The 26,805-nt window shown below is 37.7% G+C and overlaps 1 protein-coding gene across 28 annotated transcripts in view; it reads left to right on the forward strand.

Annotated features, from left to right (window-relative positions):
• FER (FER tyrosine kinase) overlaps positions 1–26,805 on the forward strand; it is a 428,569-nt gene that overhangs the window by 307,601 nt on the left and 94,163 nt on the right. For all 28 annotated transcript variants that reach the window (XR_011381953.2, XR_016220600.1, XR_016220599.1 and 25 more), the window contains one exon: positions 21,935–22,058. Coding sequence is in view for 23 of the 28 variants with exons in the window: in XM_070056512.2 (XP_069912613.1) it covers positions 21,935–22,058 (124 nt within the window). In the remaining 5 variants the exon portion in view is untranslated. The remainder of the gene's footprint in view (positions 1–21,934; positions 22,059–26,805) is intronic.

Here is a 26,805-nt window from a genome sequence, read left to right on the forward strand (position 1 = left end):
GTCAGAGCTGGACAGGAATGACTACAATAACAATTTCTGAAATGCGTTGAGCCATCTAGGAAACCAGAATGTGTAAGACAGTTAGATGATAAAATAATTTGGCTGGACTTTTTCCCACCACCCTGCCATGAGTATCCTGAAGATAGATTTATGAAGAGCTTATTTTTAATAGTTGAGGTGGGAAGTGATTAAGCAATGAAAAATAGGGTTTGAATCCAAATTAGGATGAGTTCTGGCAGCATTCCAGGGAAAATGGCAAGGGTGTTGCCAAAAGGAGGGAAGATGCTGATGTCAAGCATCTTTCAAAATGTCCTTGGATTTTCACAACAGTGTTGAAGTAATTGTCAGGAAGACGAGTCATGGGTTATCTTTTTATGCAAATACTGTCCTAAGTAGCTAAGGAAAAAATTGAAGATTGGATCTTAGGATTTTAAGTGTAGAATGGATATTAAAATTGTTCTGTCTAATCCATAGACAGGCATAAATCTTAGACTACTGAACAATTTTACCAACATGTTTCTATAACTGTTTTATAGTAGCTGACCTTAAAGAAACCTTGAGATTTGTGTATTCTACTTGCTGAGTGTGGTTTAACTCATTTGTAGTCTATCTATATGCTTTACTTTGTAAATGCTACTTGAAGGCTTTTTTAATAGTAAAGGCACAGTTTTCATCTGTTCAAACGTATGCCCCTTCAAGAAGTAGAAACAGGAATGGGCATTTAACACAACTGCCTGAGTTGGAGGCTTCCAGTTTCTTGCTAATGCTCTCCCTGGAAGGCAGCAGGTATGACTCAAATAGTTGTATCCCTGCCATCCACATGGGAGACCTGGGTGGAGATCCTGGCTCCTGACTTCAGCCTGGCCCAGATGCAGCTGTTGTGGGTATTTGGAGAGTGAACCATCAAATGCAAGATCTCTTACAGTCTGTCTCTCTGTGTCTCTGCCTTTCAGATAAACAAAATTTTTACCCTTATGAAAGTTTTTGCTTTCATTCAGGCTTGATTTTTTTCTCTGCTGCCTGAGTGTAATCAACAACAGAAAAAAAATCCTTTCTCTTCCATGGTAGAAAATGAAAACTGTAAAATAACATGACAGTTGGCACAAGCTCCAGAAAGAAGTCTGTCTGAAGTGTTTTTCAGAGTAAATGATCATTCTGGATTTCTTCTCAAGACTTTGAACCCCCAGATTGTGTGGTGCTCCCTTTTTGTTGTTACAAAAGAGAACTCGCATAATGAGATACCTGCCTTTATCAGATGATGGCAGAGAAATTAGGAGCTCAGGTTTGTAGTGGTAGTGAATTAAACCTGTGCTTCTGTTGCCATTCTCAGCTGTCAGACTTGGGAGAGCCAGGACTTCAGAAGACAGACACTGAGTGTTGTTTCGCCAGGCTGCTGTGACAATGTACCGCAAACAGTGGGGCTTAAAACAGTCGAGAACTCAAAGTTTTGGAAGCTGGAGGGTATCAGCAGAGCCATGTTCCCTTCAAAGGCTCTTGGGAAGAATCCTTCCTTGCCTCTTCCTAGTTGCTTGTGGTTACCAACAGTCCTTGGCCTTACCTTCTTTGTAAGTGCGTCACTTCAGCCTCTGCCTATGTAGTCATTTGACCTGCCTCCTTCTGTTTCTTTGTCCCAGTATTCAGATCTCTCTTATCAATAACACTAGTCTTTGGACTTAGGGCTTACTGTCTCCCAGTATTACAGCACCTTAACTAATTACATCAGCAGAGACTGTTTCCAAATAAACTCACATTCAGAGGTCCCAGTTGAACATAATTTTTTTTGAGAGATAAACAGACAGACAGATAGATGGACAGATAGAGTGATCATCGACTGGTTTACTCTCCCAAATACCTACAATAGCCACTGTTGGGCTAGGCTGAAGCCAGGAGCCAAGGACTCAATCCAGGTCTCTCATGTGGGTGGCAGGGACACAGTCACTCACTTTATCACTTGCCGTCTCCCAGGGTGTGCATCAGCAGAAAGCTGGATCAGGAAGTGGAACCCGGACTTGAACACAGGTTCTGATGTGGGATGTAGGCGTCCTAAATGGCAACTTAAGCAGAGCGCCAAATGTCCGCCCCATGTACATGAATTTTTGACGGACATTATTCAATGTAATATTGCCTGTATGTGTCTTTTTTTAAAGACTTAATTATTTATTTGAAAGGTAGAGTGTTAGAGAAGGTGAGACTATCCCTGGTTCTCTCTCAGATGGCCCTTAGTAGCCTGGGCAAGGCCACACTGAAGCCAGGAGACTGAAATTCCATCCAGGTCTCCTAAGGACTTGACCATCATCCCCTCCCTCTCAGGTACATTAACAGGAAACTGGATTAGAACAGTGGAATGGCCAGGATTCGAACCAGTCACTTTAATATATGCTGTGGGCCTCCCAAGCAGCAGCTTAATTCCCTGCCCCAGTTGTTAATTGACCTATGACATTAATTAATAGCTGTAAAAGGAAGTGTATTTTAATGGAGTATATTATATTGGAAAATAGTTACAAAATAGTAGTTTGTTTTGTGCTAGATCCATGACACTTCTGAGTACTTCAGATAACTTTGAAGTTACACTTTCCAAACTCAGCCTTCAGCAAGAGTTGAGCACTATGAGTTTGACCAGTGCACAGGGCATTGATGAACCATTCCATCATCATGGCTCATGACATATAATCCTTCATAATATATTTAAGGACAAGAATATGAGCTGTGAGCCTGATCTGAATCATTTACAGGGTGACAGGCCTACCTAATGGGCAAGTATCTGCAAATCACCATGTCCTTGTCTTGTTCTGTTTACCCTTTGCCATCTTGTAAATGTTTAATGGGGAAAGTTAGATACGGTGTAGTAAGAAGCTGGAAGATGTAAGGACTCAAAACCATTTCAGCACATAACCTTCCTGAGTGCAATGCTTTTGCATAAAAACAATGGTTATTAACAGGGAAGAAAAGGTAACAGATTGTTTAATTTTTAGTAATAGAAATATCTGGTTAATTTATAGTTATTCGGATAAATCTTTATTGAGTAAAAGGATCACTTCATAAAAGTTTCACAAACACTTCCATAATGTTTTATAAACACTTTTTCTGTCTGACTCAAAACTATATTTGAAACTTTAAGTTGCCTAAAATGCAAAGAAACTAGAAGTAGTGGTAAAGGAAAAATAGAAATAAGAACCAAGATGAGCTATCTATATGGTATGTTGTATGTTGTCCTAGTTTTAAGAACTTAACTTGTGAAAGTCCTTTGATGATACTATAGTCCTATAAAATATTATTGTCCTCATTTTATAGATGAGAAAACTGAAACATAGATTAAGTAATCAGCTGTTCAAAAAAGAGTTAGCTGTCCAAGAACCCACACATCATTACTACCAATCAGGATTTAATTCTAGACAGAAACCAGTACAAATTCTCATAATCATGACACTGGATTAAAGCTAAGAGGAGAGTTGCTATATCAATAGATACATTATAGGGGCCTGTGCTGTGGCACAGTAGGTTGATCCTCCACCTGCGGCACCGGCATCACATATGGGCAGCGGTTCTAGTCCCGGCTGCTCCTCTTCTGATCCAGCTCTCTGCTAATGGCTGGGAAAGCAGTGGAAGATGGCCCAAGTGCTTGGGTCCCTGTACCCACCTGGGAGACCTGGAAGAAGCTCCTGGCTTCTGGCTTTGGATTGACCCAAGTCCAGCCATTTGTGGCCATTTGGGGAGTGAACCAGCAGATGGAAGACCTCTCTCTCTCTCTGTGTAACTCTGCTTCTCAAATAAATTTTTTTAAGAAAACAGATACACTATAACAGCCTGAAGGATTGCCAAAGTTTGTCCAGAAATTAATTTCTGAAGTTTCAAGAAGTAAATCACTTTACTCAAAAAAAAAAAAAAGAAAGTCAATCACAAAAAAAGAATTTAATCAACTCTAAAATCTAAGAGATTTTAGACTCTGAAAGATTCACAGTGACGACAATGATTAAAACACCCATTGCCTGTGACCTATGTTTGTCCTTGGCCTTGAAGCCTGGAACCATGTGTGTATGGTTTTACACTACAGCTAATATAGTGTACAGCTAATATAGTGATGAGTTTTAAAGCTACCTGTTGCAACACACGTTGAAACCTGTCACAAAACTTAAAGTACTATTTAGACTCTTAATAGGAGTGAAAGCATTGCATAGGCAATATTTTTTTTTAAAGATTTATTTATTTATTTGAAAGGCAGAGTTATATACAGAAAGGCAGAGGCAGAGAGAGAGAGGTCTTCCGTCCGCTGGTTCACTCCACAAATGGCCACAATGGCTGGAGCTGAGCTGATCCGAAGCCAAGAGCCAGGAGTTTCTGGGTCTCTTCTTGAGTTCAGGGGCCCAAAGACTTGGGCCATCTTCCCCTGCTTTCCCAAGCCATAGAAGAGAGCTGGATCAGAGGTAGAGCGCCGAGATCTGAACCGGCACCCAAATGGAATGCTGGCACTGCAAGCGGTGGCTTTACCCACTACACTACAGCACCGGTCCCGCATAGGCAATCTTTTGGAAACAAGGTTTTGCTTACAAGTGGGAAAGCTAAGTTTGGAGTCATATTCCTTGGCATGAACATTTTTTAGTTGTACATGCTGTAGATTAATATGAAAAGCAAATAAATCTTAATTTACTGTGATAAGTATTCAGTAATGTTGACATACAGCTTTATTAAAAAACCAAATGATAATTCTCTTGAAATGTAAACAAAAAAGATTATGAATGGTAACTTATTATTCCGTATGCAAGATTTCATGGAAAATGCTTGTTCAATGTTTTTTGCATCAAAATAACCTTATCTTTTCCATGGACTTTTTGAGCATCTTCATGTCTTCTATATCAAATTAAAGTTTCATTTCATTAGGTTGTGCTAATTTAAGTAAAAATCAGTTTCTGAGCATCAAAATCGATATTTATGATTAGTTTCCTACCTTTTCCTTGTCTCCCCTGGATGCTCCCTCTCCCTAATCCTTCAATCTGTCTCTCGTATCTCACTCTCATCTGACTTTCTTCAATATTTTTATAGAGCAATTTCAAAGTTTCTTACCAGTTAAAAGAAAAAGTTTAAGAAAATGTACCTATTTCATCATTACCATTGCTATAAAACTCATCTATGGATCAGTAGCAAACATGAAACCACAGAACTTTTGACTATTATTTTCCAGATTATTCTTTGGCTAAAAGTATCTTAGAAACGACATTTTATTACCACTACTAACATGTACCTGTCCACCACTTAAAAAAGATGTCAAATTAACCATGGTTGGAAATTAGTCATAAGTAGACCCTGCTTTAAATATATTTTGTGGTAAGGAAGAATATTAGCTTTTATCAAGTTTGAAATGTTGCTCCCCTCTACATAATAATTTCCTGAGATTGTCTACATTTGAGTGGCATTCACATCCATAGATGTAATAATTATAAACACCTGAGTTATTTTTATAATGTATCTTCAAAAAAACAATGAAAAGCAAATTGGAGGAATATCAAATCTTTAACAGTCATTGTTTGCATCAGTATATTTTTTCCAAACATTAATTTTCGCAATTAAAACTTTACAACACCTGTCAGTTTTTACATTGACTATGTGTATGGATATTTCTTAGCAGAATGTATATGACTGCAAAAGTCAAATTGCATATGAGGAGGAAGATAGCCCAGGAAAGGGCAGAGAGCAGAGTTCAGAACAAGAAATCAGTAAAATGTCAGAAACCAAAGAGTAAAAATTGCTTTCTATCATGTAACAGAACAGTGACAGAATCCAGTGTGTTGACTACCAGTGCTCCGTATGTGACTAAAAGGAAAAGCTATTAGTGTTCGTTCATTGACATGCCATCTTTGTTTCTTAGTCTCATTGCATAGCATCAGCCTTGTGTGGTAAACTTAGGAGTTAGGTAAACTTAGGCAGAGTTATAGAGAGGCAGAGGCAGAAAGAGAGATCTTCCATCCACGAGCTCACTCCCAAAAGGGATGCGATAGCCGGAGCTGGGCCGATCCAAAGCCAGGAGCCAGGAGCTTCTTCTGGGTCTCCCACGCCGGTGCAGGGGCCCAAGGACTTGGGCCATCTTCCACTGCTTTCTCAGACCATAGCAGAGAGCTGCATTGGAAGTAGAGCAGCCGGAACCGGAACTGGTGTCCATATGGGATGCTGGCACTGTAGGCATCAGCTTTACTGGCTACGCCACAGTGCCAGCCCCCGATAACATTCTGCTGTGACATTGTTTTCCAATTGGAAGTCTGCTAAATTCATTATAAAAATAAAAACAGCAATATCAGTAACAGCAACAAAGAGAGCAAATGCTTGCTGTGCATCAGGCACTGTGCTAAAGGCTTTTGAGTCTTTAGCTCAGTACTGTAAGGTGGTTGTTAAGCTGCTGTTTAGCCTGAGGCCTGAGACTCTGTGGAACAACCTGGTCTTCAGTCTCCCAAGTTCTTTATTACACGGAGCCTCCAAATGGGGTTCGTGTACCTTCTTCACATCTCTTAAAAGAGCAATTATGAAACTGCATAGTACTGGATTTTAGCAGTGCTACCAAAATGAAAAATGTTGAGGTATCTTGGAGCAAAAATGGCTGTTAATGTCTATTGGAGGATGAGGAGCCACCGAGAGCTGTTCCGGGAAAACTAATAATTCGAGAACAGGAAATATTGCAATGAAACTTTCTTTGTTATTTATTTATTCATTCATGTTAATGTTATATTAATACAAAGAGAACAGATTCAACATAGTTCACAGATAGAATTCTAAAACTATAATAATGATATTTTCTTCTTTCCTCCCCCCTTCCTTTTCTCTTCTCTCTCTTCTCTCTCTCTCTGTGTGTGTGTGTGTGTCTGTCTCTCTCTCTCTGTCTCTCTCTCTTTCTCTTTCTTTTAAATAATGAAGTTCCCTTGGACTTTTTACACCATCTTGAATTCCCCTACAATATAAATTAACTCCTAAATCTAGTCTATTCTGACCATCTTACCAAAATGCCTTTCAAAAAACACCTTACCTTACACAAAATAATCAAATATATCTTGTAGCAGCAACAGTGCCCACATTCAGAATGATTTTAAAATGATACATAGATCTTATAAATGGAAATGACTTGCAAAATGTAGACTATGAAATTTAATTTTTCAAAATTGATTCTTACCATTTGCCATTCATCTAAAAAGATAATATCAATTTTCTATGGCCCATTTGCATTGCAGGGCCTTTGTAACTGATGTTAAACCTAATTGGAGCAGACCAGTTACTCCAGGCCATCCATCAGAGCAGCACTGCTGGTTTCCTGGCCTTTTCCTGACAGCACAAAAGTCCATTATCATTGTGTTTATAAGGGTCCTAGCTAGTAACCACCATGCGTGGCACTTTGCTGACTAATAATTGCTAAACAAATAAAGGAACAATGACAAAGGAGTAGATATCACACAATTAATGTTGTTACTATTTTTTTAACCTTTTCACATTTGATAATAAAAGAGCTTTATTTTATTAAAAACTTCCAAACACAGTTGATTTGTTTCACCCTGTATGTACTTAAGTGTTACTATAATTTCCATTTTATAAAGGTGAAAATATAGATCAATAAGATTATGTAGAATAAGCATACATATCAAGAAATTTTCAGAAATAGACTGGCCAGCCACAGGATCAGTGACCACCAGTGTCCCCACGGAATTGCTAAAACCCAAGGCTGGGCCCAGGAAGTACCTGGGAGAGATTCACAGGGGTTCAGCCCTGCTCTGTGGAGCAGACCTGGAGTACATGAATACAAAAGGAGTAAAATTAAAGACATATGCCCTTCCCCCCTTATGTATTGTTAAAGACTCAAGATATGTCTAGGGAACCGATAAACTATTATAGCAGTGATATTCTAAGAAATAATGCTTGTGGAGAATCAGGTTGTTTATTTGTTTGTTTACTAACCAGAACTATTATTTTAAATTTCTCACTGCAAGGTGATTAAACTATTCACAACTAATTTAATGCTGCATTATTTGTATATTTCCATCTCTGGAGAAATTTTTTTACTTCTGTCTCAAAATAAGTATATGTTCTACTTTATTTTTTTCTCAGTCAACCTGGATAGATCTTTGAGACTTGAGTTATCCCATGCTAATGTCCTTTCCTCTTAACCTTCCTTCAAGAAAGAGCAGTGTGACTTTGGTCAGGTCTGTTCCCTGATTCCCTTTCTTTTATATCATCCAAGCAATAAGATCAGCAAGTGGATAAACTGCTTTAGAATAGACAGCTGTTGTAAAAAACTAATTATATACTCCGTAAATATTTATCAAGTCACTCTTAGGAGGGATATAGTCACACAGTTGGAAAATAAAGTTTATAAAGTCTACCTTCTAAGAGTTGTTCTCTAGTAGTTTCCTGCCCTTTAAAAGTTTATGTCTAGAAAACTTTGCCACCAGCAGGTGTATCTAGAAGGCCCATATTGTTTTTTCGTATTTCAGTGCTACCAAGGTTGGTCCCTTTAAATCTATGAGATAACTAGGAATTGGTTTTTAAATACAGCTTTCAGGTACATTTTTGCCAAAATTCTTAACTGGTCTCTGGAATATTGTTTTCTTTTTGTTCCCATATGTCTGTAGACCCCATTTGAGATCTTCATTCTTACCACAACCATATCTACCAAGTTGAACACTGGGTTGAATGAATGATGCATTACTTTTATAAATAAATTTGAGTAATTTCCCTTGTCTATTTTTTCCAGTGACAGGTGTTCTAAGAAGAAATATTTACCAGACCCATTTTATCTTGCTAGCTGATTAGCAAAGAGCTATTAAAATAAATTCCATAAAACACCACAGCTATGGAAGAGTTCTGTCCACTGTTTCTGGGGAGCAACAAAGAGAGAAGAAACTGTCCATAAAGATGAAAGAAAGCTTTCACAAGGGGTGCTGGTTATAAACCAAAAATACCTCTCTCTAGCTAAGAAACTGGAGACATTGGAAAATTGTTGAAGGCTCTGTTGACCCACAGCAACTCCAGATTAGTGGACTGGAGTGTTTATTCTTTTATGCTAACTCTGGGTGTCTTGCAGTGCAGTATTATACCATAATTACCAAATAAATATTTTTTTGTGTGTCACTATGAAATCTCTTCCCCCAGGTACACAGTTGTAAGTTACATAAAGGTTTTCCTGGTTGTGGAAGGAAGGCATAGCAATGCAGATGCCAGAACTCTAAGCAAAAAACTGTAGGCATATCAGAAAATGATACCCCAAAATGGTTGCAGTCACCTCAGAGGAAGTTATTCAGGGCAGAAGATGGCCAGTGAGATCAGATTCTGCAGAGTTTTTAGAGTAGTCCCTTCCTTGCATAAGCGACCCTGTAGCGTGGATGTCCGACATGATAGTCAAGCCACTGGCAACCCCACAGCTCCCTGCATGTGATCATGACCCCATTTCCAGACTTAATGCTAATGCCTCTTGGAACCATTTCTGGTGATTTAGGAATCACTTAGGTGAGGTCATTTCCTTTTGCCACCCTCTTCACCTTCTTTGGATTGTGACTTCACTGTTCTCTACTACATTTAAGGTTACAATTTGGTATTTTAATAAAACTGCTACCTTTTTTGAGAAACACAATTCTTTTTCTCCCTAAAGTTAAATGAGTGAAACATATCCAGTGTGAAAAAGGAAAAATCCCCGTTATACGTGTTTTCTGTCTGCTTGTTCATTAAACTTGTATTCATGTCATACCATGAAAAGTATTCAACACACAAGAAGAATAACTGCAACTACTTGAAAGGAATGCCTGTGTAATCTAACTTCTTTTGCTTATCTCTGTGGCATTTGAGCTATCATTTTAACAAAAACAATTTTAATTGCTTGTTTGAGTATGGTATTGTGCAAACTGACTTACTGGTCTGTGCTTTCTGGGAGTTTATAATGGAAGACCTGAAGTGGAATATTCCATGTGAGTGAAAAGGTCACAGACATAGCAAATTAATTTTTAAAATGTATAAAGAACAAATAAAATATTTATGTTTGTAAAAATGAAGTTGTTGGGGTTGTGAAGGGCCAAAGTATACATAGCTCATTTTGAGTTCTGATATTGATGAGTGAACTTTTGTTCAGTCGGAAAGGAGGTGATACTTAAAGATTTTAAGTTTGAATAATGGCAGTGAATCTGCTGGCAATCTGTAAGGCTAGTTTATTCCATTTACCTGCTAGAATCTGAGATCTATAAAGAAATTCTTACCAATCCAAAAATAAATGGATAGGAGACTGGGCTATGAGGTGGCAATAGTAAGTGCTAAATGATAGGAGAAAGGAGAGGATTGTAAGTTGGATATGTAAACTAAAGTCTGTTAATTAGCAAAAGATTCCGAGATTGCTTGAATCAGAGATCAGAGAAATGAAGGCATTGATTGTTAGGATGAGCTTGAGAATAGAAGTGGAGGAGAATGGCAGATGGTTTTGTCAACAGGTCGTATACACATCGAGATGGCAGCACTGCAGACCTCATTTAGAGATAGTGCTGGCTGGTGAGAGTGGAAGACTTCTACAGTGAATAAAATATGATTTCATGCCAAGTATTCAAAGTTGAACACACTAAGACCATGAATGGAGACTAATATAGTGGTGAATAAATACCCCCCATTCCTACTTTCTATTGGCCTGAGCTTCTGTTTAATGAGTGAAATTCAGAGAAATTGAACAGCTTATCCAAGTTCCTACAACTAAATACAGACAAAGCTGAAGTGGGAAAAGAAGTCTGTAAGTTCATGTAGTAAAAATCTGTTAAGTTCACCTTATTTGTGTATAGAATGTGGTTTTCATTCCCTTTAAATAGCTAGAACTTTACTGCATGCAAGATTCTTTTTTTTTTAAGATTTATTTTATTCATTTGAAAGACAGAGTTTCAGAGAGAGGCAGAGCCAGAACGAGAAAAAGGTCTTCCTATCCACTGGTTCACTCCCCAAATGACTGCAATGGTCAGAGCTGAGCTGATCCAAAGCCAGGAGACCTTCTGGGTCTCCCACACAGGTGCAGAGGCCCAAGCACTTGGGCCATCCTCCACCACTTTCCCGGGCCATAGCAGAGAGCTGGATCAGAAGAGGAGCAACCGGGAATCAAACCAGTGCCCATATGGGATGCTGGTACTGCAGGCTGGGTCTTTAACCCTCTGCGCCACAGCACCAGCCCCTGCATGCATGATTCTTATCTCTTTCTTGAAAGTATCTGTCCTTAGGAAGCTCTAGTGAGTCTAGGTGCAGGTGGTCTATAGGGATGTTTCCTCCAGAAGGTACAGACTGGAAACCCTGGCGGTGTTCACGTGGTACTCACTCTGCAGGCATGCAGAGCCAGGTTCTCTAGAGGCAGGGATGCCTTAACCTGGAAAGCACAGAATGTCCTGGAGAGCCTCAGGGCCTAAGCATAGAACTGTGATGTTAGCAGCACAGGTACCAACAGAACCCTAGTGTCAGGGCCATCTCCAAACGCCAGAGCTACCCTATAGGGCTACTTATTTGTAATGCTTGCTGAGAAGCACCTTAGGCACCTGACTCCCACCCCACCCCAGAGTGCTGCAGCATGAGCTATGCTGACCAAGCCAAAGGAGCTGGGCACCCTGTTGTATCCCAAAGTCAGAACACAGAATCGAAGATTATTCTTAATCCTTAAACTTTAATATTGTTTTTCCTCTTGAGTTGTAGACTTACTTGGGACCTGTTACTCCCCCCCCCCCCAAAACCTTTTCTTTTTTACCCTGTTTCATATTTTGGAATGGGAATGGTATTCTATGCCTGTCCCACTGATATATGTTGGGAGTATATTACTTGTTTGAGCTCACAGGCTCCCAGCTGGAGAGAAATTAGATTCAGAATGAATCATACCTTGATTCTCACTCATAATGTGATTTAGATGATACATTAGGCTTTTTTGAAAAATATTTATTTATTTGAGAGGTAGCTTTACAGACTGTAAGAGGGAGAGACAGAGAGAAAGGGCTTCCATCTGCTGGATATAAACTGATGGGATCAGTTTTATAATTAGTGCATGCATTTCTGATCAGAACCTCTGCATCATGTAAATTCTGACTTTGACCAAGAAAATGCATAAACATGAAGGCATGAAAACAACATTAAGTAGCATTTCTTATGAATGCTCATTGGCATCCTTCATTTGGAGTCCTTAGTTTCCCTAAAATATTTCATTTATGATAAATTTCTAAAAATATTGTTCACTTGTATAATAATTTAGCCTTTAATAAATTTAAATGTGTTTTGGATATCCTTTTTATTCCTCATCTCTTAAAAACATCTGAAAGAAGCTTGAATTGATGCTGCCTTTTTTTCCTCTGCATTTTCCTGTAGCAGATACACATGAAAATGAGTATTCCATTGATTTTGATTGATAGCATCTAAATAGTTGGAGAGTATCTGCAATGGCTTAGAGCCAACCTCGTACACACTTGATTTTCCTTTCCATTCTTGTTCTTACACTTTACATCAAAGACAGCTTTGAGGAAGATAAAAAGCCACAAACTACAAAAGTGAATAGTTTGGTATCAAAGTAGGGAGAGGGACAGACAAGCTTCTTGGTTTTAGTGGCAAAACAGTAAGTAGACTGTTAAGGTTTAGGGGAGGGCAGGGGATTTATGATGACAATGTGTGTTTGTGTGTGTGTATTTCTCTGTAAATGAGTGTATTAGCTGCAAAAAATAAGAAGTTAAATGGTGTAAATCTTCCTTTCCAGCTTCCATTTTTAAAAAATTTTTTTTAACTTTTATTTAATGAATATAAATTTCCAAAGTACGGCTTATGGATTACAATGGCTTCCCCCCCATAATGTCCCTCCCACCCGCAACCCTCCTCTTTCCCACTCCCTCTCCCCTTCCATTCACATCAAGATTCATTTTCGGTTCTCTTTATATACAGAAGATCAGTTTAGCATACATTAAGTAAAGATTTCAGCAGTTTGCTCCCACACAGAAACATAAAGTGAAAAATAATAGATGATTTTTTAAATGATGATGAAATCAGATCAGACCTATTGTCATGTTTAATCCCAGTGAGAATCAAGTTGGGAATTGATAATTTCTTCTTTTTTTTTTTTTACAGAGGATCAGTTTAGTATACATTAAGTAAAGATTTCAACAGTTTGCACCCCCATAGAAACACAAAGTGAAATATACTGTTTGAGTACTCGTTATAGCATTAAGTCTCAATGTACAGCACATTAAGGACAGAGATCCTACATGAGGAGTAAGTGCACAGTGACTCCTGTTGTTGACTTTACAAATTGACACTCCTGTTTATGGCATCAGTAATCTCCCTATGCACCAGTCATGAGTTTCCAAGGCTATGGAAGCCCCTTGAGTTCTCCGACTCTTATCTTGTTTAGATAAGGTCATAGTCAAAGTGGAGGTTCTCTCCTCCCTTCAGAGAAAGGCACCTCCTTCTTTGAAGACCTGTTCTTTCCACTGGGATCTCACTCACAGAGATCTTTAATTTAGGTGGTGGTGGTTTTTTGTTTTTTTTTTTTGTTTGTTTGTTTGTTTGTTTTTTGCCAGAGTGTCTTGGCTTTCCATGCCTGAAATACTCTCATGGGCTTTTCAGCCAGATCCGAATGCCTTTAGGGCTGATTCTGAGGCCAGAGTGCTGTTTAGGACATCCGCCATTCTATGAGTCTGCTGAGTATCTCGCTTCCCATGTTGGATCACTCTCCCCTTTATTTACTCTATCGGTTAGTATTAGCAGGTACTAGACTTGTTTATGTGCTCCCTTTGACTCTTAGTCCTTTCATTATGATCAATTGTGAACTGAAATTGATCACTTGGACTGGTGAGATGGCATTGGTACATGCCACCTTGATGGGATTAAATTGGAGTCCCCTGGTATGTTTCTAACTGTACCATTTGGGGCAAGTCAGCTTGAGCATGTCCCAAATTGTACATCTCTTCCCTCTCTTATTCCCACTCTTATCCAGCTTCCATTTTAAGAATAAAAAATAATACTATAAGAACTGAGGCAAACAACGTACAATGAAAAGAGGAATATTGGTTAACAGATGATGCACTGACAGGAGTCATTTCAACAAAGGAACTATTTATTTACTCAGTATATAGGATACTGAGTAATATTTTATTTATTTTTTGACAGGCAGAGTTAGACAGTGAGAGAGAGAGACAGAGAGAAAGGCCTTCCTTCCTTTGGTTCACCCCCAGATGACCGCTACAGCTGGCATGCTGTGCCGATCCGAAGCCAGGAGCCAGGTGCTTCCTCCTGGTCTCCCATGCAGGTGCAGGGGCCCAAGGACTTGGGCCATCCCCCACTGCCTTCCTGGGCCACAGCAGAGAGCTGGACTGGAAGAGGAGCAACTGGGGACAGAACCCAGCGCACCAACTGGGACAAGAACCCCGGGTGCTAGCACCGCAGGCGGAGGATTAGCCAAGTGGTCAGCAAGCTTGCAACTTTTTTTCTGTAAAGAGCCAGATAGGAAACTATTTAGGCCTTTCAGGTTGTGCAGTCTGTCTCACAATTGTGCCATTGTCACATGTAAGCCTCAATATGTAAAGGAATGTATATGAATTTATTTCCAATAAAACTTTATTGACAAAACATTCAAAGGGCTGGATTTTCCCCAGACACTCACCCTAGAATCTCAACAATACCACCAAAATGACTGCCTTGTAAGTCAAGTCAAGTCAGTTCCCTCGTCTATGATGTCGAAGGCTGCAGCAGATTTCCTCTGTAGTCCCTCCTGCAAATGTTCAGGTTGACTGTGGCATCTCTCAGAGCAGTTCACAATCTGGCAAGATTAAAGCTGTGGCACCTTGAACCAACATGTTAAAAGTACCGTGAAATGTACTTCATTTCATAGAACTGTTATTGCAACTGCCACTGGGTTATGTTCTCACAGAGCACACGCAATAGAAAATTACAAAAGGTTCCTACTCCTCTGCAGTATAAGCAGTCCGTGGTCATTAGGAACCTTGTCTATAAAGAACCAAGCCATGGACTACGAGCCCAGATTGGGAAACCTACACACTCAGTTCTGCATTTAGTCTAGCTGAGTTCTGTTCCTTAGGCAGCAGGCTGTTGAGCAAGTGCTTCCTTAAAAAAGAAGAAAGTTGGCTCAAGAAAGTTAGTATTCATCTATTCTTCTGGCCATTCTCAATTTTTCCTCATCTTTCCCCACAAACTGACCCATTTCTGGATTGTTACTGAGACTTCTCTTCAGATAAATAGATTCAGCCTATTTCTGTGCATAGTTCTGCGTGTACGCTGTCTTCACCTTAACAGCCAGAGCTCCTCTCCCTTCCTGTACAGTCCGTCTCATAAATACATCTCCACGTGGCAGCTGCCCTCTCCCTGCCTCACTGTTTGCATTGGTCCCTTGCTCTCCAGGAACTTGTTGGACTTATAGTGTCTGATGGTGTAAAGTCTGTTCTGTGTTTCAGAGTGTAACTGGAGTCTGCATTCATTGTGCTTATCATGTAGATCACCCCCACTTCATTTTGATGAGCTGGCTAACAGCCATAATCATTATCACTGCTGGTTAAAGAACAAAACTTTGCTTAAACATAATAATTCTGAAAAATGACATAAAGGGAGCCTCCAAAAAGCTCTCTATAATTTAGTATTTGCTTCGAATACTGTCCTGTTTAAATGTGTAATTTATCACAGCTAAACCAAACCTCACAAAAAACAACTTGATATCCTAAAAACAAGGGTAATGAATTATACATTTTCTATATCACAGGGGACCAGTATCTCTTAATTTAATATGAAGTTACATGAAAATGAAGTCTCTCTATAATTCAATAACAAGAAGTCATTAGTGATATTGCCCTGATGTTCATTTTCTCTAATTACAAGTCAATACATTAATACTCTTGTTTACATAATTTCCCTGAGTTTCTGTTTGGTGGGATAAGTTCCTCAGAGCCCCATTAATGCTGAAAGAACAGGTAAGATCCAATTTCCATAGCACAGGAGTAATGGAAATCTTTGGTAAGGAGCTGTTGAAAATAATAGCCTTCTATCGTCTTATTAAAATTTGTCTGCAGACAGTAATAAGCACTTCTATTTATTGAGTTCCTTACATGTTCCAGACACTTAATATTTATTATCTTTTTAATTCCTCAAAATAACCTTCTGATATAGATATTGTTTTCATTAGATGTCTTTGAGTTGCAAGAATAGGTTTTATAGAAGGTTATAGAAGTTCTAGAGATTTTGTTAGTTCACTTAATTGAAAAATCTAGAGGGAGGTCATGCTTCAGGCAGTATGTGATCCAGTGGCTCAAACATGTCACCCAAGGCTAGTCTCTTCTTTCCATGAAAATATAGGATGCTGTCAATCCTGTGTTACTATGTGCTGCCTTATTTATTTCTAGTTGCAATTCTTTCCGATTGTGTTTCTCAAAAAAACAAAAACAAAAACAAAAACAAAACAAAACAAAAAAAACACCCAGCATTACTCTTGTCTCTCTGTGGCTTAAATTAAGCTATGTGCCTATCCCTGCATCAGTCAAAAAGTAGGAAGTGAACTTCACTGACTGGGTTAAGCCAATTTAGGACCACCCATGTTGTTGAGGCTGAGGTTAATACCTTCCACATGAGAGAGCAGCAGTCCCCTAAAGGAAACTGGGGTGAGGATATGCAGAAAACAACCAGTCCCTACTCCAAGTCTTTCAGTTTTTCTGCAAAATAACTTCAGTAACAGGAAGTTTTATTTATTATGTGTACTATATACTAGGCACTTGCTTAGTTCAACAGATACATTTTAGACCTCAAAACTATCTGTAGACAAATGGCATTAATCTCCATTTTATAGAATTAAAGAAAGATAAGAAAAATCACCCAAGGCCACATGGTTAATCAGATATAGGTTGATCCGGTTTCAGTATTTATGCTCTTCCTACCATATCATGTTATCTCCATAGAAAACCAACAGTTGTCTATTTAAAGCATATTAATGGTGCTGGTGTTGTCACGTAGCAGGTTAACCTGATGCCTGTGACTCCAGCATCTCATATGCCAGTTCATGTCCTGGCTGCTCCACTTCCTTTCCAGATCCCTGCTAATGTGCCTGGGAGGCAGCAGACGATGGCTCAAGTGCTTGGGCCCCTGCCACCCACATGGGAGACCCAGGAAGAATCTTCCTGACTCATAGTTTCAGCCTGGCCCTGCCCTAGTTTTGTGGCCATCTGGGCAGCAGATCAGAGATTTTTTTTTTCTATTTTCCCCCTCTCTCTGTTTCTCCCTCATCTATAACTCTACCTTTCAAATAAATAAATAAATTTTTAAAAAACTTTTTAAAAGCCTATTAAATATTATCCTAGAAATTTATCATTGTTTGTAGAATTCTAAAATGTAATCTATCCTGTTTCGGCCTAATGTGTGTAATACTCACATAGAAATAAGCTTTGTTAAGACAGACTTACAAAAGGGGAGTTATTTGTTATGCACACTTTGAGAACCAAAATCCTTCTGCAGTGGTCAGCTAGGGTAGTGTATACTGTATGCATACACTGTATGCATGTGTGTGTGTGTGTGTGTGTGTGTATATGTATGTGTATGTGTATATATACACACGCACACAGATAAGTACATGTATGCAGCCATACATGCACACACACATACATAAAGTAGAGCACTTCAGAAATTTTACAGAACATGAAATTAACAACTTTATTTTTGGTGCAAAACTTGGAAGTTCATGTGTAAATTTTTAAATGAGGCAGGAAGAACCTAAACCTCTCACAAGAGATGATACAGATAATCAGTCACACCTGAAACCTGCATTTATCACCTAAGTGTTTTATTGTAACCTTAAAAGCCTTTTTGATATGTAAATCTTTTGTGCTCCTTTTTGTAAACAACTGGTCATGTTTAGATACTACTGGATTTGTTCAATAAATGAGCCTTGATCAGGAAAAAAAAAATTTTTTTTAAGGGGGGGGGGGTGGGTCCTGCCTTCTGAAGTAACCCTGCACTGAATAAGTACTGAAGACGGCGTCTTCCGGCCACTCTCCAGTTCACTTCATGTGAAGATCAAGTATTGTGCCTGTTGGGGAACAGTTCTGGCCCAATCTTCATTATTTTTAGGGTATTCTAAATAGTCCCATTCTCTACCCCTGGGGCATTTACTTCTTGCTTTAAAATAATGCATGCAATTGGATAAGGCTCAGTGCTGAATTATAATATATAATTCTATATATTTACTGAATATCTTCCTTCCCTCTAGTTTTCTGCAAGAAGCTAACTAGGCCTATGCAATGGTACACCACTGCTCCTTTACTTAAGATCACTATGCCTATGGCTTGAATAACTACTAATTGGGAATAAATTAAATTTTTTTCTATAATGAATGATTTTCAGCAAGAAATTTTTCAGAGGTAGAAATATTGTTCAGATTGTTCTATATCTGATTAACCATGTGGCCTTGGGTAATCAGCAGTCTCCTTTATCTTTGGCTGTGTCACAGTATTTAGAAAAGGTTGTTTGTAGCTCTAACTGGTGCTTTATTGACTTGACATCACTTTTCACTGCATTTTCGATGGTATTTATGGGTTGTCTGTTTAATAATATATTTTTAATTTTACCAGTATTTAATAATTTTTTAAATAACAATTAAATAATTTGTTAACAATTACTTAACAAGAAAAGAACAATTCTCTTCAAGTCTGAGGTGGTGGACAGGGAATGCAAAGAGGATTATATGAAGAAATAAATCTGAAAACAGCAGGAGACAGTTGAAAAAGTGCTGAATATGAGCTAACTTTGGAAAGAAATAATATCATGAGTCTATAGAAGAACACTGCTGCTTTTAAATCAAATTACATTTGAGTTATTCCATAGCTTAAACACAATGTTATGTGGTTTCAAGAGTGCGCTTTTTCTAAAACAGGCTAACGTATCCCTAGCAAAAGGATTAATGTGTGAATATTGGTCCAAGTAATATCTTTCATTTTTTTATTTATTGCTTTTCATATTTGAGAGGCAGATAGAAAGAGAAAGAGACAGAAATCTTCCATCTTCTAGTTCACTCTCCAAATGTCTGTAACAGCTAAGGAGCCTTGAACTCAAATCCAGGACTCCCAGCTGGGAGGCAGAAACCCAAGTACTCACGTCTCCAGGGTATGCATCAGCAGAAAGCTGGATTGGACCTGGATCCAGGACTCAAGCCTAGGCACCCCCATATAGTATGTGGGTACCCCAGTGTGGTATTTTAACCACTGTGCCAAATTCCTGCCCCTCAAATAGTATCTTGAACTAAGTTATTTCAGGTCCATTTTAAGTAAGCAGCTTTGGTAACTGTTAATGTTGATAAATAAGTGGTTACTTTTGCTATTATTGATATTATGTGTTTTATTCAGATTTTAAGTTTAACTTGATAGAAACTGTTGTAGTAATCATCTTAGTAATGTAATACATGTGGTATTATCTTAAAAAGAACTGAGGCAAGTTGTTTGGCATAATGGGTTTATATTTAAATCATATAACTTATTGATTTTATAAATGATCCAACTAAATTTGTATAATGCTTGATTTGTGTGAATAAGAGAAAACATTTTGAAAAGCAAACACTTAAAGGATAGCCAAGCAGGCATTTATTTTCTTGCTACTCTCACTAAAGAAAAAACCAGTAACACATCACCTCTATAACTTTACTGTTTAAGGAACCTACATTCCTAATGAAGATGGAAAAAAAAAATTCAAGAAATGGCAATTTAAAATGATAATCCCTCTGGTAGAATTCTAGTTTAACATCTGAGGGAAGTAGGAATGATTATTTTTAGAGACCACATCTTGTAATATATGAGGGTACTTCAAAAAGTTATGCAAAAATGTACATTGTAGTTTACTTCTGCTTTTTCTGCAATCTTTCTGAAGCATCCTAAGACTTTAGTGTTTTTTTTTTACAGTGCAAAAGACTGTTAACCAATTTTTTTAAAAACTAATCAAGCCATAAATTCTAATGCCACGTTAAGAAGGAGGGCAAAATTTAAGGCTGCATCACTATTCAGGATGGTAGTCACTGTGGCTCTTGAGCTCTTGAAATCTGTTACTACTTCTAAAAAAAACAAATTTTAAGTTTTATTTAATTTTAGTTGATAGACTTAAAATAAGTTCTTGATTCGGTTGTTGGGAGATTTTAAGCATGTTTGGAAAAACTTAAGTATTTAAATCTATTTTTCCAACTGTAAGGTTTATGAAATATAAATACAGATAAAATATTTCAGATGAAAATTTGCATCAAGGTTGGTGAGTGCTTCCTCTCTCTCTCTCTCTCTCTCGCTCTCTGCCTTTCAAATGAATAAATAAATATTTAAACAGGAAAAAGAGGGCCGGCGCCGCGGCTCACTAGGCTAATCCTCCGCCTAGCGGCGCCGGCACACCGGGTTCTAGTCCCGGTCGGGGCGCCGGATTCTGTCCCGGTTGCCCCTCTTCCAGGCCAGCCCTCTGCTGTGGCCAGGGAGTGCAGTGGAGGATGGCCCAGGTGCTTGGGCCCTGCACCCCATGGGAGACCAGGAAAAGCACCTGGCTCCTGGCTCCTGCCATCGGATCAGCGCGGTGCGCCGGCCGCAGCGCGCCGGCCGCGGCGGCCATTGGAGGGTGAACCAACGGCAAAGGAAGACCTTTCTCTCTGTCTCTCTCTCTCACTGTCCACTCTGCCTGTCAAAAAAAAAAAAAAAAAAAAAAAAAAAATAAACAGGAAAAAGAAAACTTGAGATCCCGTTAAGTGTAAAATAAATATATTTCAGACAATATAATAGTGTCTCAACTGTAATTTACATATTAATACAAATACATGTTGATATTATAATATTTTAGAGACACTGGAATATGAAAATATTGACATCAGTATCACCTTTAAATTGTTTTTAAAAAATTTTGAGAGGTAGAGAGTGAGAGAACGAAATAGACCAACAGAACTCGACAGAACTCCCATCTACTGGTTCACTCCCCAGATACACACAGTGGCTGGGGTGGGCCAGAACAAGGAACTCAATACAGATCTCCCACATGGGTGGTGGGAACCCAACTACCTGAGCCGTCATTGCTGCCTCCAAGGGTCCACACTGGCAAGAAACTGAATTTGGGAGTGGAGATGGGACTTGAACCTGAGCATCTTAACTACTAAGCCAAATGCCTGCCCCTCATCTTTTTAATAAACTTTTTAAAATGTAGCTATTAGTAAATGCTACATTTCTATTTAGCTCTAGTTATGTGAGTATTTTTCTTGGCCACTGACAGTTTGAGAAGTTTTTCTGCAACACCACTGGAATTCCTCTAAAGCACAGGAGTGCAGTCTGGGTCAGTGACTAAATCTCATTAGAATCATAGCTTTTTTTTTTTTCCTCGACACTGTTATCAGTGATGCTGGTGTATAGTCTTAATTTTTAAGCAGTCATGGAATCATATAACCAATCCAATATCTTACTTTTTGAACAACTCATAATAATTAGTCTTCGGTTTAGTATCAGAGAAAATCAAATCCTTTAGGAAATTTTAATGAAGCAACTTGGTGAAAAATGGAAACAAAGGAAAACCTGATTTTGAATATGTATTCTTATGTCTTGGGTGATATACAGTGTAAGGTACTTTCAGTTTTTCAGTTTTTACAAATTGTATTCATTTGAGATTCAGACACACACACACGCAGAGAAAGAGAGAGAGTGCTCCCATCTGCTGGTTTATTCCCCAGAGCCCACATTGGCAAAGGTTGTTGAGCAGGGGAGGAAAAGCTACACTGAAAGTATGTAAAACTATTTCTAGAAGAGTCTGTGGTATCTGCGCTTCGGTATCTGTTCTGTTTCTGTGTTCTTTTACCCTCACTCAAAACAAAGTGGGTGAAAGCATGGCTGAATGTGTAATGCTTTCTATTCTGTCAGGTATCCCTAAGAGATGACAAATGTGACTTCCTCATCATTTTGTTTCCCTGTTTTGTCTGAAATTCTTCCAGGAGGTGACTTCCTCTCCTTTCTGAGAAAGAAGAAGGATGAATTAAAACTGAAACAGTTAGTGAAATTTTCATTAGATGCTGCTTCTGGTATGCTGTATTTGGAGAGTAAGAACTGTATACACAGGTAAGGAAAACATTTTTAAAGCAATTTCCAGTTTTATTAATAGAATGCTATAAAACTGGTCTATTTACTACAGTTCTTGAATTGAATCTTTTCTAATTACTCTGCATATTTTGTGTGAAAGCATTCTTTGCTAGTTATTTATATTGTTTACAGAAACACCTGTTTTCCTCTTGTTTGAGGTGAGTGGCTCTTGGATTAAAATTGTGGCTTATGTTTCATATGTAGCCCAGCAGTGGCATATATTTTAAAATAGATTTCAGTGAAGGTGCTATTTTTCCTAAAATGACGATGACAACTACTAATTAAAATTTGTTTTGTTATGGTCATGAATACCAGAATAAGATAACATAGAATGCACCACAATTTAGTACTACAAGAAACTATGGCCGTAAAGTCAAGCAAGTTTTTTTCATATGTTGCCTATTCCCATTTTCGAAAGAAACTATGGATATTGTCATGGAAAAGCATGATAGAAAACCATAATTCATGACACTGAATTTGATCAAGGGCAAAAGACTCTAGCCTACTGCTTATTCCAGTGAAGATTTTGGAAAATTGTCTTTAATTGTATGTGGTGGCCTGGCCTTAATGCTTTATGAATTGTGATGCTCATTGCTTGTAGTTAAAAATGTTCTTTACTGCTAAATGTCAAAATTTACTATTGTTGAAAAATTCTTGTCAGATCCTAAATATGGCTAAGTGTACACAAATGGAGCACTGATGCTGTTTTTATTCAATGAAAAGAGTGCATAATGCCATTTGGTGTGGAGCAGGGTTCATGGTCAGAATGTGCTGCTGTAGACATCATCCAAGGTGATTTCATTGTTGAAGTGTACGTTTCTCTGGGGTGTCTCACTTAACATTCTAGTGAGGTTGTATAATGTATAATTACAGCAAAGCAAAGTTGCCTTCTCCTTGACTATACATTTACTTGATCTCAGTGAATATTTTGACTTAATTTCCCCCCAAAATATTGCTTAGTATTAAGTTTTATTCTTGGATTAAAATTGTGGCTTATGTTTCATATGTAGTCCAGCAGTGGCATATATTTTAAAACAGATTTCAGTGAAGGTATATTTTTCCTAAAATGAAGATAACTAAAGCCAAGCCACTACCATTGCATTTCTGTTTTACTTTCTATGAATAATATCAAATAACTTTATATGAGTGTTTTAAAATCATTGATTTTTCAATGAGAATTGTATGATTTTAAATTCCATTAGAGGTAAATACTTTTTGTTCAAAATGGTAGTAGAGAGTTTTGGTGTTTCCTTAGAGAAAATCTGTAATTTTGATTGCTGAGATGCTGGCATGCTTCCAGTACCAAATTTTACATCAAATCCTCTATGGTAGTTATTTATTAGTTATTTATTTTCTTATTTATTTTCTCAATTTTTTAAAACCATAATCTGTTAACTCTACCTTTCAAATAAATAAATCTTTTTTAAAAAGACAATCTGTAATGTTAAAACCACAGTGTATACACATTTTTGAAACTATCTTTGATTTTGTCAGTTACCAGTGATATTCTTCAATTTCTGGTGCATTGCAGTTGAGGAAACCATCATTTATATTTCTTGCTACTTCTGCAGTGATCACTTTCTTTGTTATGCATGATTCTTTTCGAAGTGCCAGTATCATCGACTTGAAACCATTCTAGATTATACATGCAGTTAGCTTTTTAAATTCTGTCCCTCTCTCCAAATCATATTATCTGCTGTACTATTATTTCTCCATTTTACTTTTTAAGAGTTTTCGTGCATTCACAGGGTCTTGGAAGCCAACTCTTACTTGACCACATATGCTAGCAGGTTGTGCATAGTTCAGTACCATTTGCCTGCTAGGAAGGTTTCTCAGTGAACACCTTGAACAGTGTCACTGTGAGCAGATTTGACAAATAGGTTTCAGCAGTTGTGCCAAAATTCATTGATTGGTAGTGGCTACCTGTAGCATGTGTTGAGAAGGATTCCAACATCAGCTACCAAGAGTCTAATGATCCATTAGCCACATCGGCCAGGGAATTGATGAGCATTAACAATTTATCATCCCAGACGTAGAGTTTCTTCTTTTTGTCTTTATCTTCATGAATATTTCCTTGTTTTTGAAATACTTGATATTATTTTTCCTTATGAACCATAATATAGCAACAATATATTTTTCTGTAATCACTTCTCTTGAATTATTCTAAACTATATGCTGTCTTATTTCCATTAATCATGAGTAATATATAAGTAATGGAATATTATGTTGTTTCTGGCCAGCGTGCTTTTAATTGTCAAATTTACATAAGTACTCTTTTGAATAAATTAATTTTTTGTATTAATTTTACTACCACATTGTATTGAGAAAATAATCATTGTTTTTGTTGATTGTGCTATAGAACCTTGTTCCTATGTGACAATTTGGGGCAACTCATTCGTGGGAAGTAATAATTGCAATGGAATTTTGCTTTATTTATAATTGAAGCTTATTAATGAGATTTTTTTCTCAATAAATATCAAATGGAAAAAATACAGGGCCAAGTGTTTGAAAGCCTACCAGTTAGGATGCCAGGGAGGATGCCCACATCGCGTATCAGATTACCTGAGTTCAAGTCCTTCTCTGCTCCTGCTAGTGCACACCATGGAAGGCAGCAGGTGATGGCTGAAATAATTAGGTCGCTGCCAACCACTAGAGAGTCCTGGCCTGAGTTCCCGGCTCTTGGTTTCTACCCAGCCCAGCTCCAGCCCTTGCAGACATTTTGAGACCAAGCTAGCAGATGGGAGCACTTTATCTCTCTCTCTCTCTCTCGCCACAAATAAATAAATACTTAAATATATGTGTGTGTATGTGTGTGTGTGGGGGGGGGGTTGCATTTATATTACAAAATACTTACTAAAGTAAAAGTTTTCCTCCATTGAAAAATTTCTAATAGGTATTTCAAAAATTAACATAATGTAATACAGAATTGAAAGTTTCCTTTAGCTTTTCAGATATTGAGCAAAGGCACTAAGACCCATTTTTGACATCCCAATATTGCTGAAATAAGTGCATATTTATGGATTGCAAAATTTATGCCCAAGAAAATCCAAGCAAAAGTTTAAGTATATTTTTAACTTTATCCAAAAAAATTTTATCCTGTTTATTGCTTGGAAGTCACTGGAGCCCAATACTTGACAGTATCTCTAGTTGCTTCTCCACAAAATAATATTTTAACTTTAGGGGAGAACATTTTCTTTCTTTAGATTTGTTTTATTGTTTTGATTACTTTGAGAAGGGATAACAATGTTTCATTTCAGGAAAACAAGTCTGGCAGCTATAAAATGGAAAGAAATAATTGCATTAAGAAATGACCTACATTTAGAAAATGTTCTGGTTGTCATTTTCATTTAACTTCCAGGAGAATTCTCTTGATATTATGTTTCTTATTGAAACTATTTCTGTTTATGGCTTGAAAGTTACTGGATATTTTGTATTTTTGTTTCATCAACAGTGGTTGATTTATAATTAATCTGTAGGCCAATGTGAAGTTTTCTTTTCTTCTTGTTTTTTATATGACTTCTTAAAGTATGCTGATAAAATTTGCGGTATGCTTACTTACAATGGTATATTATATTGTTAAATGTCATTTCATATTAATAGAATATTAAACTTGATTAATCTTAAAGTGTTTTAAGTGGATTGAAATGTTAGATTTAAATGGTAAAGAAAGTTAGTAAGATTTATTTTTATTTAGATTTTTTTAAGAGATGGTTTCCTGCCATTGACCTTTGGTATTGAAGGAAAGTATAAAAGGCAGTACGCTGTTTATTGCTGTGTTCTAGAGCTTAAGACCATAGGGGCCATTTCTTCATTTCATGATATTCTGTATAACTGTCAATACCAGAAGAGGTAGAATAAATATCTCTGTTTCTAAATTTAAATCTCATGCTGTTGCCTATTCTTGTTTTGTTTCTGTACCACAATAGTGTTTTTGTTGTGGAGTAGGTTAACAACCCTATACATTGAAATATATCAGACCACATTTATTTAACTATTCAGTAAGGGTTTTGCTTATCATTGAGAACAGTGATTTTTCTCATCTGGCTAGTGTGTGCCAGAAGGATACAGAATGAAAATCATGGTCCCCTCCTTCAGTGAACAAAACAGAATAAAATAAAGCAAAGAGAGAATGTGTACAAAATTCTTGAGGAATGATATCAAGACTGTCTTAAATGACCCATCAGAGGGTGGCTGTGGGGGAATAATCTGGGAAAGCTTGAAGAGGATACTGTTTGAGTGACACATGATGAGCGGGTGTGTCTTTGAATAAAAGGAACTATTCCTGCTGAAGAAAAGCTAAAAGCAAACTTCACAGGCTTTGCATGAGAGAACAGGCTTAATCGTGGAACTTCAGGGAGTCCAGTATCATCTGGATGGAAAATCCAAAGGAGCTGGGGCTGAGGCCAGTAAACAGGATTATTTCCAACAAGAGCCGAGTGCACCAGTTAATTTGGCTTTGCTAAGGCACTATATATCTAGAGTATTTTAATAATATTTAAATGGTATGATTGTAATTTTAACTGGAAAAATAATTTGAACATTCACAAAACTCTGAAAAATGTATAATCCTGTGAAAATGTGTAAGTATGGAATCAATTTAATGTTCTGAATTTCATTGAGCAGCTAATTTAGGAGAACTGGGATTATTACCCAGAAAGGAATAATGTTACATTTCATTTCTGTTTTGTAGAAGGAGATTGCCCCTTCAACTGATTACTGACCATGC

This window comes from Oryctolagus cuniculus, chromosome 14, assembly GCF_051225735.1.
Source record: "Oryctolagus cuniculus isolate XC-2025 breed Fujian yellow rabbit chromosome 14, ASM5122573v1, whole genome shotgun sequence".
Lineage (NCBI taxonomy): Eukaryota > Metazoa > Chordata > Mammalia > Lagomorpha > Leporidae > Oryctolagus > Oryctolagus cuniculus.